Source organism: Ciconia boyciana, chromosome 2 (genome assembly GCF_034638445.1).
Source record: "Ciconia boyciana chromosome 2, ASM3463844v1, whole genome shotgun sequence".
Lineage (NCBI taxonomy): Eukaryota > Metazoa > Chordata > Aves > Ciconiiformes > Ciconiidae > Ciconia > Ciconia boyciana.
The window spans coordinates 79,913,457-79,928,451 of NC_132935.1; the positions used below are offsets into that span (position 1 = coordinate 79,913,457).

The 14,995-nt window shown below is 35.9% G+C and overlaps 1 protein-coding gene across 2 annotated transcripts in view; it reads left to right on the top strand.

Annotated features, from left to right (window-relative positions):
• MARCHF6 (membrane associated ring-CH-type finger 6) overlaps positions 1–14,995 on the top strand; it is a 54,645-nt gene that overhangs the window by 2,202 nt on the left and 37,448 nt on the right. Inside the window, exons 2-4 of one of the 2 annotated variants that reach the window (XM_072853086.1) lie at positions 2,755–2,851; positions 3,703–3,776; positions 12,729–12,872. In XM_072853086.1, the coding sequence (XP_072709187.1) occupies positions 2,755–2,851; positions 3,703–3,776; positions 12,729–12,872 (315 nt within the window). Of the gene's footprint in view, positions 1–2,751; positions 2,852–3,702; positions 3,777–12,728; positions 12,873–14,995 lie in introns of both variants that reach the window. The other variant, XM_072853085.1, reaches the window with a different exon arrangement.

Consider the following 14,995-nt stretch of genomic DNA (forward strand, 5'->3'; position numbering starts at 1 on the left):
CGTTAGTGCCTTAAGGAAGAGGAAGACCATGCTCTTGTATTATTGTGTGCCTGAACTTTTGCTACAAAGTGTTATATGGACTTTCCTAATTATTGATAGCCCATTAACAATATTATGGCCGTTATGTTTCTCATGGGTTTCGTCCTTGACTGAATTGTATTGTGGAGCTAGAAAACTTAACTGGATGGTGAGAGCTCAGATGAGAGAAGCAGTTTAGGGTAATAATAGTCAGACCTAAGTGTCAGCTTCTTTGCCTGGGAATGAATGTGAGAGTTGCTTCTCTGTAGCACCTGAAAGCACCGGATACCAGGGTTTGCTGATGAGAGGTACTTCCGTTTCTTTCTAGTTAAATCAGTTTGTTGCTAAAGAACATAATCTTCACTTTTGGATATTACAGTGATGAATATTCAGTTAGAGAGGTGGTAGGCAGAGAATCATTCTCTGGGGGAACAAAAAAGAACTGTATTAGCCAAGGTCATTCTTTCCAAAACACATGCATGAAGAACAGGATGCAAAGTGTGTGTGCAAGTAGAAAAATAGCGTCTATTACCTGATGGAATTCCCTCTGAACATGACAGTAGGTCATAAGGTGCATAGCTTTACATGTTGACTCTCAGCAGGGTTTATTGAAGCTATCATTTGCTTAACAGTCCAGATTGTTACACTCAATAGGTTTATTTGGATTTATAAAACAAGTGGGAATATCTAGAAATTTTCGTAGCCTTTGAAAAAATAAAATTTAGGTTTAACTTATTGTAGACAGCTAACAGAGGAAATCCTTTTCCAAATAAAGGATTCATTTGCTTTCAGTAAAGCATATTATGTTTTTTCCCAACAGTCTTGAGAATAAGTGAACAGTCTGCTGTGAAAGCCAAGGGACCATTAATGAGTGGGTTCAGAGAGCTACGGGGGTCTTTCAGAAAACAGTATGCTTTCAACTTGCTTTCTTTGGTGCCAGAGAGTATTCTTAAAGCAGCGGTTTCACATCCTGTCTCTTGTGCTGGCTCTAGTGCTTGTCTGACTCTTTATGAGGCTGATCCAGTGTGCAAAGTTGTCAACTTACTGTAGTGAAATAGTTCTGTTTGAAGGAATGCTGGAGGAAGGTGGGCACACCACAGCTAGTGGGTAGGTCCTGCCTGTCAGTTGGAGAGACCTGTCCTGTGCAGCCATCTGGAAATACTCTCTATAATAAAAGAATCATTTATTACGTGAAGTAGTGGTTCTGGTCGTTCTTGTCGGCAGCGAAACCAGGGACTCTTGATGTTTGCAGTGATACGTCGTTGCTTGATATGGCTGCGATGGAAGTATTCTTTATGTCTCTCTGTAGCATCATTGATGTGGTATTGAATGCATGTTTCTGTAAATTCTAGGTTTTCAGCCTGCATGAATTAATTAAAATCTCTCTTTTTGTAGATATGAAATTTTTTTTTTCTTTGGAGTCACTTGAATTCTTAGGCTTTATATATAGAAACTGTTCTAATACTGTGTGAACTATGGATATGGTCATATTGTGACTTTGCTGTAGAAAAACAGTCATATTTTAATGTTTGGTACCTTTCAGAACTTTTTGTAGAAATACATTAACTTTTGGAGATGCCAACCAAGAGTGAAGATAGGTGATTCACACTTGAAATTGCATATTTTCAGTATTCTTATATCAGTGCTTTAAGTTGGTATTTTTCTAACAAGGATCTCTGATGTGTATCTGTTATGCTCTTGCAGGTTTGCTGAATGGTGGTTGATAGAGAAATAATTAACAAAAGAGAAAAGCCTAAATTTAAATCTTCTGTAAAAATGGACATGTTCATTTTTTTAGTAGAAGTAAAAGTGCAATGGTATTGAAGGAGGAGTAAAGGGAAGATACCATGCATCTGTGAATAAGCAAATAAAATACTTGATTTTTATTTCTATTTGGTTGTGTGTTTAAATGCTCTGGATAACCGAATGGTATTAAAATAAACATCTGTTCTTTAGAGGGAGAGGTTTACGCTCACTTCTTTGTCCACAAAACATCTTGCAATCTGTAGTTGTAAGAAAATGTCAAAAATAGAGAATAAAGAAAGTGCAGGACCTATTGAAATATTACTGAAATTGAAATTATGAAATAAGAAATAGAAAATATTTTCCCTCTTGTGACTGGACTGTAGACTTCTAAATGGATGGCCTTATTCAACTCAGGTAGCAAACTCACAAAATAATTATTTCTGTTTGTTATAATGTTTTTTTTTCCCTTTCATCAAGAGCGCCAAGGAACATACATGTTAGGTTCAAGAGTAGCAAATGACGTGTTTAAGTCATTGTTAGACATTAGTAAATCTCTTCTGCTCAGCCTCCGTTTAACTTGTTCAAAACTCAAATGGAATTTCTCCATTTCAAAGTCTCCACTTTCAAGAAGATTATCCTTAACAATCCTTAACAATCTATATGTTGTTTTAGTGATAAGGTTTTGAGGCAAAGAGCAATTCTGCACGTAGTTTTACTATGTCTATTTCCTAGACATCTTAAAGATATAATAAGACATGTTTTGGTGTTTTTTTATAACGTGATCAGGCAGATAACATTCTTGTTGCTTTTTCTGGTGCTCTCTCAGTCTTCATGTCTTGCATCAGCTGAAATCTATCTTTCGTCCTCTTTCAGTTTATTCTGGCTTAATTTTGCTACATGGCAAAGTTTATAGAATTTAATTGTATAATTTGTCTTGTAAATTTGAGCTCTTTAAGCAGTAGTGTTTAAGCTTTATGTCCTTGTCAGCAGATATATGCAGAGTCTGTCGGTCTGAAGGAACTCCTGAGAAACCCCTCTATCATCCGTGTGTGTGTACTGGCAGTATTAAATTTATTCATCAGGAATGGTGAGTTCTGTGTTTGTGGGGTCTTTAATATATTTTTTTAATAAAACACATTAACATGTTTCTGAAAACAATACTTTCTAAGTCTTCACGTTAACAAGTAAGAAAATCCAATTTTAAGTGGAAATGTGGTAGAGGGGTTGATGTGTTCTACATGATGGTTCATTGCAGTTTACAAAGAATTTAGTAATTATATATGAAAATAAAGTACTGGTAACTGTGTTTAGGACGACAGTTCTGCTCATATGTCAGTTTTATGAAAACTAAGCAGAAAAATCAGTATGTTGGGGCTTTTTCTTCCCACTTATAGTTGTGAGTAAAAAGAACATCTAACCTCACATCAAGAAATAAAAATGCCCTAGTACCTTTCGGTCATTTTGAGGTGTATGATCAACGAAATGCTAAAGTGAAAACTGTAATTCTGGTCTATAGCACACGCTCCTTCTGATGGTATTTTAATAGCCATTCTTTCACAGATACAACCGTTCTAAATCTTAGGTATGTGCATATATGTGTGATATCTTGCAATATTTGTAAGGATTGGTGTCACTAGCGGGTGTCCATGTCAGGATATATGCCTTTTCAATAATGTACTCAAAGAATGTACTTTATCAATAATGTACGTGATGTAATTGAAGAGTCGCTATTACTCATAGTCAGCTTACCTTTTTCACTTTTTGAAACTTACTTGGTGGCCTAAATGGACTTAATAAACATGCTAATTTAAGTCCTGCTTGATAGTACCAATATCCTGATTAATGTTTGAAAACAGAGAATTGGTGTGTTTTCCTTAACAGAGGGATAAGGCAGAGAAATGTAATAGCATGTATTAATATGATCATTTTTTATTGCAGCTTAGTTCAGTGGCTTAAACACAGCAGAAAAGAATACTGTGAATTATGTAAGCACAGATTTGCTTTCACACCAAGTAAGTATGTTTTACTGCTCCTATTTTTTCAGAACTTCTCTTTTTTTCTCTTAGTATGTATGAAGTGATTACTTTTTTTATTCAGTGTGATAGATCCAAACTTGTGTTTTAACTTCTATATTCTTGTTTGAATTGCAGTTCTTATGCATATTATTGCAGATTGTGAAAGAACCAGATTATCCATTATTTAAACAATTCACACAATCTGATGTGAGCCATAAAAGAAGTATTATTCTGTACCTTTTCTGACTGCCTCAGTCCCATTCTTTTGTTGCCAGCATTACAGCGTATGGCATGTTTTCAGCTTCATTGATAAATTTGAGTGTTTGGAAGTCTGAGTGTTAAGGTGAAACCACAGCAAAATTTGAATTTGAAAACCAGTTTTCAGTTACCTTTGAACTATCCACCTGCAACACTACCACATGACTTCTGTCGGTTTCCGATTAAAATGGTTTTGACAGATAATGCAAATTATCATTATTCCACTTGCATTTCAGTCAAGATACAGTAACTACCCAGTATTACATCACCTTCTATGTTAGATTCAACTAAAGTTAGGCAACTTATGATGAAGAATGACTGTATCTTTATATAGTTCCCAGAGGATTCTTAATTACGCTTTAACCGATAGTAGTAGAAATGAGTGAGGTCCTTTGGCTTGGTGGCAGACTAGGCTCATTATTTAGTATTGCCAACTTATTGACTGTTGAACAGGTAAAGGGTTCTTGTGCTATGTATTTTTCTCATTAAATTTATTTGTGCTGATTTATTCTTTACAACTGCTGAACTCTGTTCTTCATGGTGCAGATATGTAATTTAAATTGTTTTTAAACTGACAAGTATCTGCATTGTGGAAGCTGTCTTGAGTTGGGAAAGATTGAGGTTTGACTGGTTTTAGGTGTGTGATACAATAAAGTGTACTTTACTAGTTTTGTACATTGGTAGAGAAAACTGAGGCTAAGGAACCAAATGGTTTAGTTCATGTATTTTCTGTTCCAAAAATCCCATAATCCACTTTCCTTCTATATGTTGAACCTCAGAATTTTCCATTTCTGCCAACGATTAATTAAACACATTAGACCATTTTTTAAATGATCAGCAGTCAAATGTACAATAGTAACTCTGTCTTACCACTGTGAGGAGAACATCATATTTTATGTTGATCACAGCAATGTTTTCAGGTTATTCTTCTTAAATACTAGAGACCTGCATAAGAAATGTAAGAGAGATGTCATCTGCTTGCAGGTTTTATTTGTTAAACGTTTTTATAAAGGCATTATATTGCTTCTGTTTGGAAGCTTTGCAAATTAAGAGTGATCTCCAGTTCTGGAGTTCCCTACAAGCAAATTAGCCACTTTCAAAGTTGCATTCTGCTGCTAGGTCCTCTACAGAATTTAGTGTGCAAGACAGAAAACTGTGTTTCAGTGATTTACTAGTTATTAAGAAGAAAGAAGACTTTCTAGTTTTGTATGAAAAAAAAAAGACAAATGTATAGTGTTTTCCTTAGGATACAGAAAAAAGAGGATGAGAGGTTCTAAATGAAATGCACTTTATATGTGTGTTACTATTGATACTAGAAAGCTTATTCACTGCCCTTATCAAACAGAGGTGTTCCTGCAGAAGTTTAATCCTTGACTGACATAGCTGTTACCAGCACAGCTTGTAATGTAGTTGCAGATTACGGACATGTGAGAAAACATAATTGAATTACTGTGGCTTAACAAGTTGTCATTTCTCATAGGAGCCTTGAAATTGGTAATAAGTGAACCTCTTTCTTCCCTGTGTAATAGAGTACTTCCTCCACATTCAGCCTCTAGCAAAGGTCTGCTTATCTTCCTGTCACACACTGGCCCTTCCCCAGACTGAGCACCCTCAGCTGATAATGTTTTCTTCTTGGCTTTCCGCATTGCACACTGCTTTTTTTTCTACCAGGCTGCACACAGTGGTAGCATATGTCAGATACCTAGCACAGATTCCTCCAGCCCTCTCTATCCAGTGTCTCTTGTTTCATTGTTTCCCTTGCACCCAACACTCATGCAGTTATGGTTTCCTTAGCTTCTCTTATCCCTCTTTATTTGGAAGATAATTTGGATGTCCAGTCTGGAAGCTGGATCTGCCTGTGGGAGCTGGGAAAGAGTCACAGGTGCTGAAGAGAGAATAAGGCAGAGATGAGATTGATGTATATGCCAGTCATCCAAAATGAAGTTGGATCTGGCCTATAACCATGCCAGGTTTAAAGCACTTCCAGATAAATTAATTCACCGTGGGATGTGGTGGAATAAACATGTGTACATAATTAGTATCTGTGCTTCAATGCACAGGCACTAAGTTGAGAATAATAGTGCAGTAATACCAGCAACTTCTCTTTTAGTTTAGCTTGGTTTGCTTGTTAAGGCTGTTGCTGTCATTCTGTCAAAAATGCTCCTTTGCTAGTTTAACTTTTTATGTATGGAGTATTCATAAAAAATTCCTAGTGCATATATTCTTTAAGTCCTTTACTATCTTCAAATTCTGTAACATCTTGTGACTCCTTTAGCATCTGAACTGCTAGGTTAGTTGCTGTTTGTAAGGAAGGAAGGAAAGAGTAGAAGGTTCAACTTGCATCTTGGCAGGAGTACAAAGGAACTGATTTTTCTTTTGAATAATAGCATCATTCTCTAAAAATGTTTAATCATGTAAGCAAATGACTCGATTTCCAAATGCACAATTTGAAGCTAAATTTTATGTGTTTTAAAATTAATTCCTTTTCTGCAGTTCTTCAAGTTATGAATTAATGCAACTATTAAAAAAAAAGTAGTTTTGAACTTTTTTTAATTATGTCAAGGTGCTTGCTCATTTTTAACTCGCACGTTTTCTTTCTGAGTTTTTAAAGAGCAACTACTCTATTATTTTCCTCCCCACACATGCACTTTCCTTTGTCATGTGCTAGGATGCACTTTCCTTGATATCACACTAAACGTCCATAAACACTGACCCATGAAAGAAGGTGGGGCTGTATTTCCCATGAGAAGATAGTTTTCAAAACTCCTCTTTTCTGTATCATTAACATAAATATACAAATATGGAAGTAGACTAACCTGATCTTTGGCTGGAGATTGGAATGGGTTAATCCTTCTGCTTCCTAAGCAGCTGCATTGCTGGTATGTGGTTGATACGATGTCACAAGCTTAGCTAATACAAAGATTGTAAAATGCAGGGAAGCCATGAGGGTAGGATGTTCTTCAGTTTATAAATTATTATAACCTGAAATAAGCTTTTGATTTGTGTGTGCAAAGTTACTAATTGAAGGCTTGCACGCGCTTGGAACTCGCTGTATTGTTGTAACCCTTGTTTTGTTACTGTTCTTCCTCTTTCTTGTTGTTTGCCACCTTTGTTCACGTGTGACAGTTAATATGAAAGTTTGTTGGATCTGAAACTATTTGTTCCTGTGAATCATTTGGATGATTTAGCTCCTACGCTATCCTATAGCACGCTGAGATTCTCCATGTTAAATACTTAAGGTTGGGGTTTTTTAATTAATCCATAAGCCTTGATATTGTTTTGATCATCCTAAAACCTTCTGGATATGACTAGCATATCGAACTTAATGTGAAAGAGTTCATGGTTCATAGATTTTAAGGCAAAGAAAAATGAGTATCACTCTGTAGTTGTAAAATATTAAATTATATATTCATATTTTTAAGTAACTTGTGCAAAAACCGTTGCTTAGTAATTGCATGTTGTTTGTAGTAACAATTTATTAAGTTCCAAACTTTTGGATCTTTAATTTTGTACAAAATTATCTGTAAGAAGCCATGTAATTATACTAAAATGAGTGACCCATTTTGTTGGGCTCGTCATTTGAAGTAATTAAGATTTTATTGAAGGTTATAATGGGCTAATTTTTTTACCTGTTCATTTTGATAGACTTTAACACAGTAGTCCATAGCTTCAGCATTTCTAGAAAATCGAGTTTGGAAAAACAAACTTCTGAAACAAAATACTACATGCTGGCACAGGATTCAACATGTCTGCTGCCAGCTCTAGGGTGTGAAGTAAACATGCAGTGCATGAGTGTCACTTCATATGTTTTGTTAGACCCATGGCTTGCATGAGAAGGGGTGGCGTTTTTCTCCTTTCACCTTAGCAGTCTGGAGCAAAGTCTGTGTATGTCTCAAGAGTGTAAAACATAGAAACATAGAATGGTTTAGGTTGAAAGGGTCTTTTGCAGATCATCTAGTCCAACCTTAAATAATAACTCACAACCCCTGTTTTACCAAACCAGTGCTTTAACCCATGAGCTATAAAACACACAGTTTTTACTTATGAATTATATAGTAAATTTCATGATCAGTGCACAAGGATGATTGAGGTGGCATATAAATGGCTTGCAAGTGTGATAGAAAAATCTATGGGTAAGAGGACTGTAAGCATGGAGATTCTGTGAAGCAGACCAAAAGACAGTTTTACCTAATCAAAGAAAGATGTTTTGCTTTATTCCACACTAAGCATGCACCTGTTTAGGTTATGGGCAAATAAATAGGCTGACTTAGGTGGGGAAAGAGTGAGAAATGAAATAGGATCCAGTTGCATTGTGACAGCTGTGGAGAAAAATAAGACTATTAAAAAAATTTGAGCCTTCATAATAAATAGCGGAAGGGTTTTTTTGATACAGCTTATATTAGGAGGGTGTTGCTTTTCTAGTGTCTTTCTGCAGCTCTGCTTCCCTCAGTGAAAAGTAAGATGATGTGCTATGGGAAGGGACTCGTGGGAAGCATGAAATCTGTAGGTCTCTACAGATAAACTGGGAACATACATTTAGGATCTTTATTTTCTTCTGGGGGAAGATTTGAATTTTCAAAATGCTACTGGCCAGTAGCACGAAAACTATGGATAACTTTCCGTTGTATTTTATAGTAGTTCATAATGATCATATATCTGACTTCTCTGCAAATGTTTGCATGCCTCAGAAAGCATCCATTTTTTACCTTGTGGCAGAACTAGCCATAAATGGGGGAGATAAACATATTTAAACCCGCACAACCTGTTCTCACTCATTGGAAGTAAGCCCTTAGGAGACAGGGATAGTCTTGGCCAATTGCTTTGGGACCAGTTACACAGTGCTGATGATTTGTTGTGGAGGTGAGTTTGTACGGGGATTCTACTGCTGGTGTGGGACAGGAAAGAGGAGCAAGAGAATTTCGGTATTAGGAAGAGCCTGGTGTTCTCTTTGTATTGGTCATTTTCTTTCTGTTGTGCAGCTGGCATTTATAGCTACAGAGAGTGCCAGTGCTCCTGATGTTGCTGCTTCTTTTTTTCTTTTTTCTTTTTTAATACAAGCTACAAAAGTGAAGTCTGAAACTATCCGGGATTGCTAATATTTATAACTATCATTACATATTACATTATTGTAACAGAATATACAGGTATTTATAAAGCCCCTGTTATTGCTCAGATACTGTTCTGATGAGAGCTCCTTTCTGTACTGCCCATGTCATGACTAAATATCCCCCCTACCTCCTTGCAAGGGAAATAGTGTGGGCAGTGTAGTTTTCATTTGGATGAAGTTTTGGTACTTTGAAAAGATTGGGAAAGAAAGGTTAAATTGAATGTGTGAGTTTGTTTTATTTCTTCATAAGTTCGGTGGGAATTCCAGCATTCAGGTTCAGCACGTTGTCCCTATTGTGTTTGTCAAAGCACAGTTGTGTGATGTTTGTACTAAATAGCCTCTGAGGAAATGGGAATAATGAGAATACTTCCTCTAATAAACTTGAAGGTATCACTTTGGTAAGCTAGAGAATTTGGAACTTTTTTTTTCCACTTTCCTGTTCTGGATTTTTTTGTCAGCTGAAATCTATTGACAAACTGTTTCCCTGAAAACTACTAATCATTATTGTCATCTTTCTTCCTTATTTTTTCTAGGAGAAGGAAGATTTCTAAAGACAGCCTTGTTTTTTTTCCTGCCTTATTTGTGTCAGTGTAATAGCAGATTTGTCCTGAGCTGTCTGCTTTGGAGAAGCAAAATTAGTATTTCTGTTCCTGAAGAAGTTAGGCTTACGGAGGGGGGGGATGTGGAACAAAAACCCACCCCCAGAAAACAACCAGCCAAACATGGCCTGGACAGCTCAAAGAAGTTGAACTAAAGCTATGAAAGCTCATTTATGCTAAGCCAAAGTCTGTTTGAATTTCATGCTGTAATAGAAAAAACTGTTGCTTTAAGTGGCTGTTAGTAGAGTGATTTTTATTTGGAGGAACTGCAGTAAATAATGCAGGAAATTTGTTTCTCAGACTGATTTAGGAAAGATTACAGGGATGAGAATTAAGGGATGCAGGAAGGACAAGGAGGACAAGTATGTGAAAGGGAATGAAGAGGATGTATACTGCAGTGGCAGGGGTCAAAGTCTCAGGCCTCACACTGGTAGTGGGGACTCAATAAAAGGGGGTGGAATGCGGAGAGAAAAATAGTGGTAGATGAGAGACACAAGTAGGGGGATTAGCTATGAAAATCACTGGCAGCAAGCTTCAGCGCTGCAGTGTGCTTGCACACCAGGGGTTCCTGTCATGCTAGGAATTCTTGCATTTCACCTACCCGAATGTTGTAGGACATAGAAGGGCTTTATCTTATCATCATGGTATAAAGCTTCTAGTGGTAGAAGCTTTACATATTTTGAGGTGTGGCAAAGCAGAGGAAAAGCAGCAGTCTTCCCCTCCACCCCCCGTGCCCCCAGCTCCTGAAATCATAAAAAAATCACCAAATTGTTAAAATTTGGGGGATGTAGCTTGTCTTCTCTGAGTAGTAGCTACATTGTGCATTTATTTGAATGCTCACTTGTAATCCTAAAGCCTTTAGAAAAATGAGTGTGTAGAGGTGCTAATGTTTATAACCACTTCAGCTTTACTGAGTTAGGATAGGCATCCTTTTTTACAATCCCCTGTGTGAGTGTTCAGTAATTCCTCAAAGATGTAATTTTTTTTTTTTAGAACTTTAAACCCTCCCAACTTCCCCCTAACAAATAAATGCTTAATGCATAGTTAATGTTTTCCTTGTAGCCTCTTTTGTAGTTCCAAAGTGTTGATCAAAATACATTTTTTTGAAAATGAAAAGAATAAGCCTCAAAGTATCTGCTGAGTTCAATTTTGTCCAAGTGATACCATAAGTGTGTAACAAATATACTCTAGGTAGGTATTCTTGTGGAACCCTTAACAAAGGTCTGCTTGTCTCCTCTGATAATTTTCCAGAATGTTTGTTCAGTGTGAGCTGAGATGGTTACTAAGTCTTCAACTGGCATTTTCTATGGTACTACCAATTTGTATACTACATCTGTTTCTGTAATAAGAAAATTGTAAATTGGTAGACAGTGTCAAAATATGTTTAAATGTCAAAATTTATATGTCAAAATTTACTGCTCTGTGTTCTCACAGCTACGCTTCCCTAGTGTTACATTTTTAGTCCTTTTTTTTTTTTTACAAATTCCAGTTCCTTGCTAGTTACCTGACAACTAAGAACCTTCGAAATTTAAAACCAGTTGCAATTTGTGTTTGAGTCCTGTTTTGTTGTTACTTTGTGTCAAACATAATCCACATGTTGTTGAAATGCACCAAACATTCTACATTCTTTGGCTACTTCTGCACGTTGATGCTGCTTTCTATGTTCTGGAGTTCTTTACAATACAGAAACTTAGGGAAATATCCCTGGAGAGAAGAGGTTTTTCCTCCTGTAGAGGCTTCCTGTCTGAGATTAGTAAAAGGATGATTAGGAATGTAGGTAAAAGTAGCAGGGATGTTCATTAGAGAAAAGGGGGGGTGCAGGTAGATTGCATGAAGCCGTGTTTCTTGGACTTTTAAGTCGAAGGATTGTCCATGAAAGGGAAGGAAAACTTTTGTCTAGTAGCCCTTATAAAAATTGAGTTCCCTTATGTAGTTAAAATTATGTGATGTTTTAAAAAATTGTCCTTTAATTAAATGTGTTAAAGTCTTCAAGCTTAGCTGTTTCCAACATAACTGTTAAACATCCAGGCAGCAATGTCTTTGTGCAACTCCTAACTGTAGTTTGTCTTCTGTATTCAAATCTGTTACTGATACTGTGCATTACTGCTTCTTGGCATCCATATAACTGTGTAGAAGCTAACTAAATGTAATGAAATTGGTAGAGAGAGATGTTTTCTAATTGTTTGCAAAAGAAGAAGCCCTGTCACTGTTTTTCTTGGCTTTTGAGTAGGGATGGGTTTAGGTAATATATTGGTGTTTAATTTAAAAAGTCAAGAAAATTTACTATTGTGAAAATGTCTATACAGGCTGAGTTTTGCGTTATGTTCTGTAATAGGAGTGACACCTTAGAAGAAACCTTGCATGGTGTGAAATAGATATCTGTTGAAAGTAAAAGTCATTCTGTGTAAATTCCAATGTCTGAAGATACTTAATCAGTTCCCTTCAGTTTTCCTGTCTGTTGGCACTTTCATTTTCCTGATTTTTTTTTTTGTGCTGTTGGATAGCAAGTGGAATCTAAATTATCTAGTCCAAACAAATTGACAGTATGCAAAATTGCTAATTACTCTTGTTCCTTGTGCTCTTTTCTTGAATTAGGTTTATAAGTAACAGACAGGGATATCTTTGAGGTAACGCTGAGTGGGAGGGCTACTGAATTTAGAATCTGCTTTTTCTTGCAGGCTTCAGCTTATTTTGAGATAATCAGAGTTTACAGTTGATAAATAAAGGTATTAATAAAACTTCTCTAACTCAAAAACTAGCATGGAATTTATTAATTTTCCCATTCCACTCAGTACACAATGTAACAAATACATGATGTGAAGGGGTTTTTTGTTACTTGTTTGGGGTTATCTCTTGGGAATCTATAAAATATGCTTATTCTTCTAGTAAGCTTTTGTCAAATACAAACATTTTGTAGTTGGCAGGACTTCTACATAAATGCTTCTTTAAAGGAAGAATTATTTCATAAGTGCCTCTTCTACACAGTTTATTCCCCAGATATGCCTTCACGGCTTCCTATCCAAGACATCTTTGCTGGACTGGTTACGAGTATTGGCACAGCAATACGATACTGGTTTCATTATACACTTGTGGCCTTTGCATGGTTGGGAGTAGTACCTCTTACTGCATGTAAGTATTAATTTTTTGTACTGTAATACTCTTATAGGCAGGAAAATATGCCACTTCCTGCAACAGAGTTTTGTGAGACCATTGTTCGTTTATTTAAATAAAATAAATCATAAATTCAAATACATTTTCACTTATTTTCACTCAGAAGTTCTAGCTATTTGACTCTTAAGCCGGTAGTGCAATGCAGGAAGGTGTTAAGAGGTAGGAGGAAATGCACAGAAGGGCTTTTAAACTTCATATTCCAATAAAATGCCTCTCTTCAATTATCTTCTTTAAAATTTACATGGAAGTTTTTATTTTATACTGTATACTAATATTAGATTAGGAGAATTGTCCTGTTTTTTCTAACCATCTGTAAATGAAAGTGCAGTATTTTTTTTTAGTGTGAAAAGTGAAATTCCTTTATAGTCATACATAAATTGATTAGTGAAACTCTACTACTATAAGTAGTAAAAGAATTTAATAGAAAAAGAAAGCACACATTTAAATTACTATAGTATCCAGTTTGAAATTTACTTTTAAAATACAAATGGACAGAGAACTATTGATGTTTCAACAAGCTAAAAATAAAGAAGATTAAAAAAGGCAAAAGGGATATAGTGTTCAGTCAAGGAAATGATTGGAAGTGCATCTTTACAAACAGTAATATACCTCTTGAAAAAAAGAGCAGGGAGCCAGTAAATGCATCTCCCTAGGTAGTTTGTCAGTATGTTCTATGCTTTTATTTGTGGCTGGCACTGGCTTGGTTTGAGAATAGCACGATACTGGCATCAGCTATGAAAGAGTGATCCTGTTTCTGCAGCCTGTCCTTCCTGTGCAAGAAAAAGAGCTTTTCTGGGCATGGAGTAAACAAGATTTACATTGAAACTAAAAAATATTTCCAATTTCTTCCTTGGGTTTTTAGATGAATCATGGTTTTCTACCATTGTTTTTAAAAATGCAAATGTTATACAGTTTTCTTACTAAAACTTCTAAAGGACAGCAAAATCATGTTCAACAGATTAATTAAGGTAGTTATGTTTCATAACTGTCTGAAAACCTGATGCTGGCTCTTCAGTAATACTAAAATGGTACCAGAAGTCACCACCTGCAACTTAGTTATATAGTTTTGGGGTTTTTTTTACAAATGTCATTTTTGGTTTTTAATACTCATTTACTAAGCCAACGACTTTGATTTACAAGTGACCACTTTTTTTTACTTTGTCTCAATTTCTGTTCCTAACATTGCACATGTACCCCTTTTTATGGATTCCTTTAAAAATGAATGTACTGTGAAGCGTAACATATTTGCACAGGAAGATATCCAAAATGATAGAGCCATTCAGTCTAACAAACCTTGAAAAATGTATTTACTTTTGAAATTTGTCAGGATCTGTCTCGTGGATGTGATTTTGTGGAGGTCTTGTCTTCTTACATGAAGTGCCTTTAATGTAATCTTTAATTTTCTGTAATATTTAAATACTTTTTAATCTTTTGCCTCCCCTGTTTCTGACATATGGCTCACATAATTATGTGTGGCTGCCTTCACAAGGAAGTATTCTTCTCATTGTTTTATGTCTGGAAGAAAAAGATGCAGCATAAAAAATTTGTCAACCGTACCAAAGGAGATGTATGGTTGAACAAATCTGTCTTCTGGATTAACGTGCTGGTCATGCAGTTATCCTGTTGTGGGATGAATTCTATATTATTTTTTGGTAATTTCACTTCTTTATTGCATACCCATCTTATATGGTTGAGTAAAAGGAATTTATTTCTCTGTGCATACCCTCAGCCTAATCCCAGCAGGCTCTGATATGCTGTTGCTATTCTGTTAGCACAAAGCATATTTACATTAGTGGATGAAAAAAGCCAGTTATACAGTTTGCTATGATCTGTTCAGAGAAGTAGGATTAATTGGGCTGATTTAAATCCAAGTGGTTTTATTCTCTGTGATAATTGCATTTAGCTGCATGGTTCCTAGAGTGAAATACCCAAGGTACCTATATAGTACATGGGGTAAGAAAGAGGTGTACACACTGAGTAAAGTGAATGTGTACACTAAGGCAGTAGGAAATGCTAGAGCGGGAGCTGGGTTGTCTGAAGTGCCTCGTTTATCTCAAATTTTAGAAATCACTGTTCACACA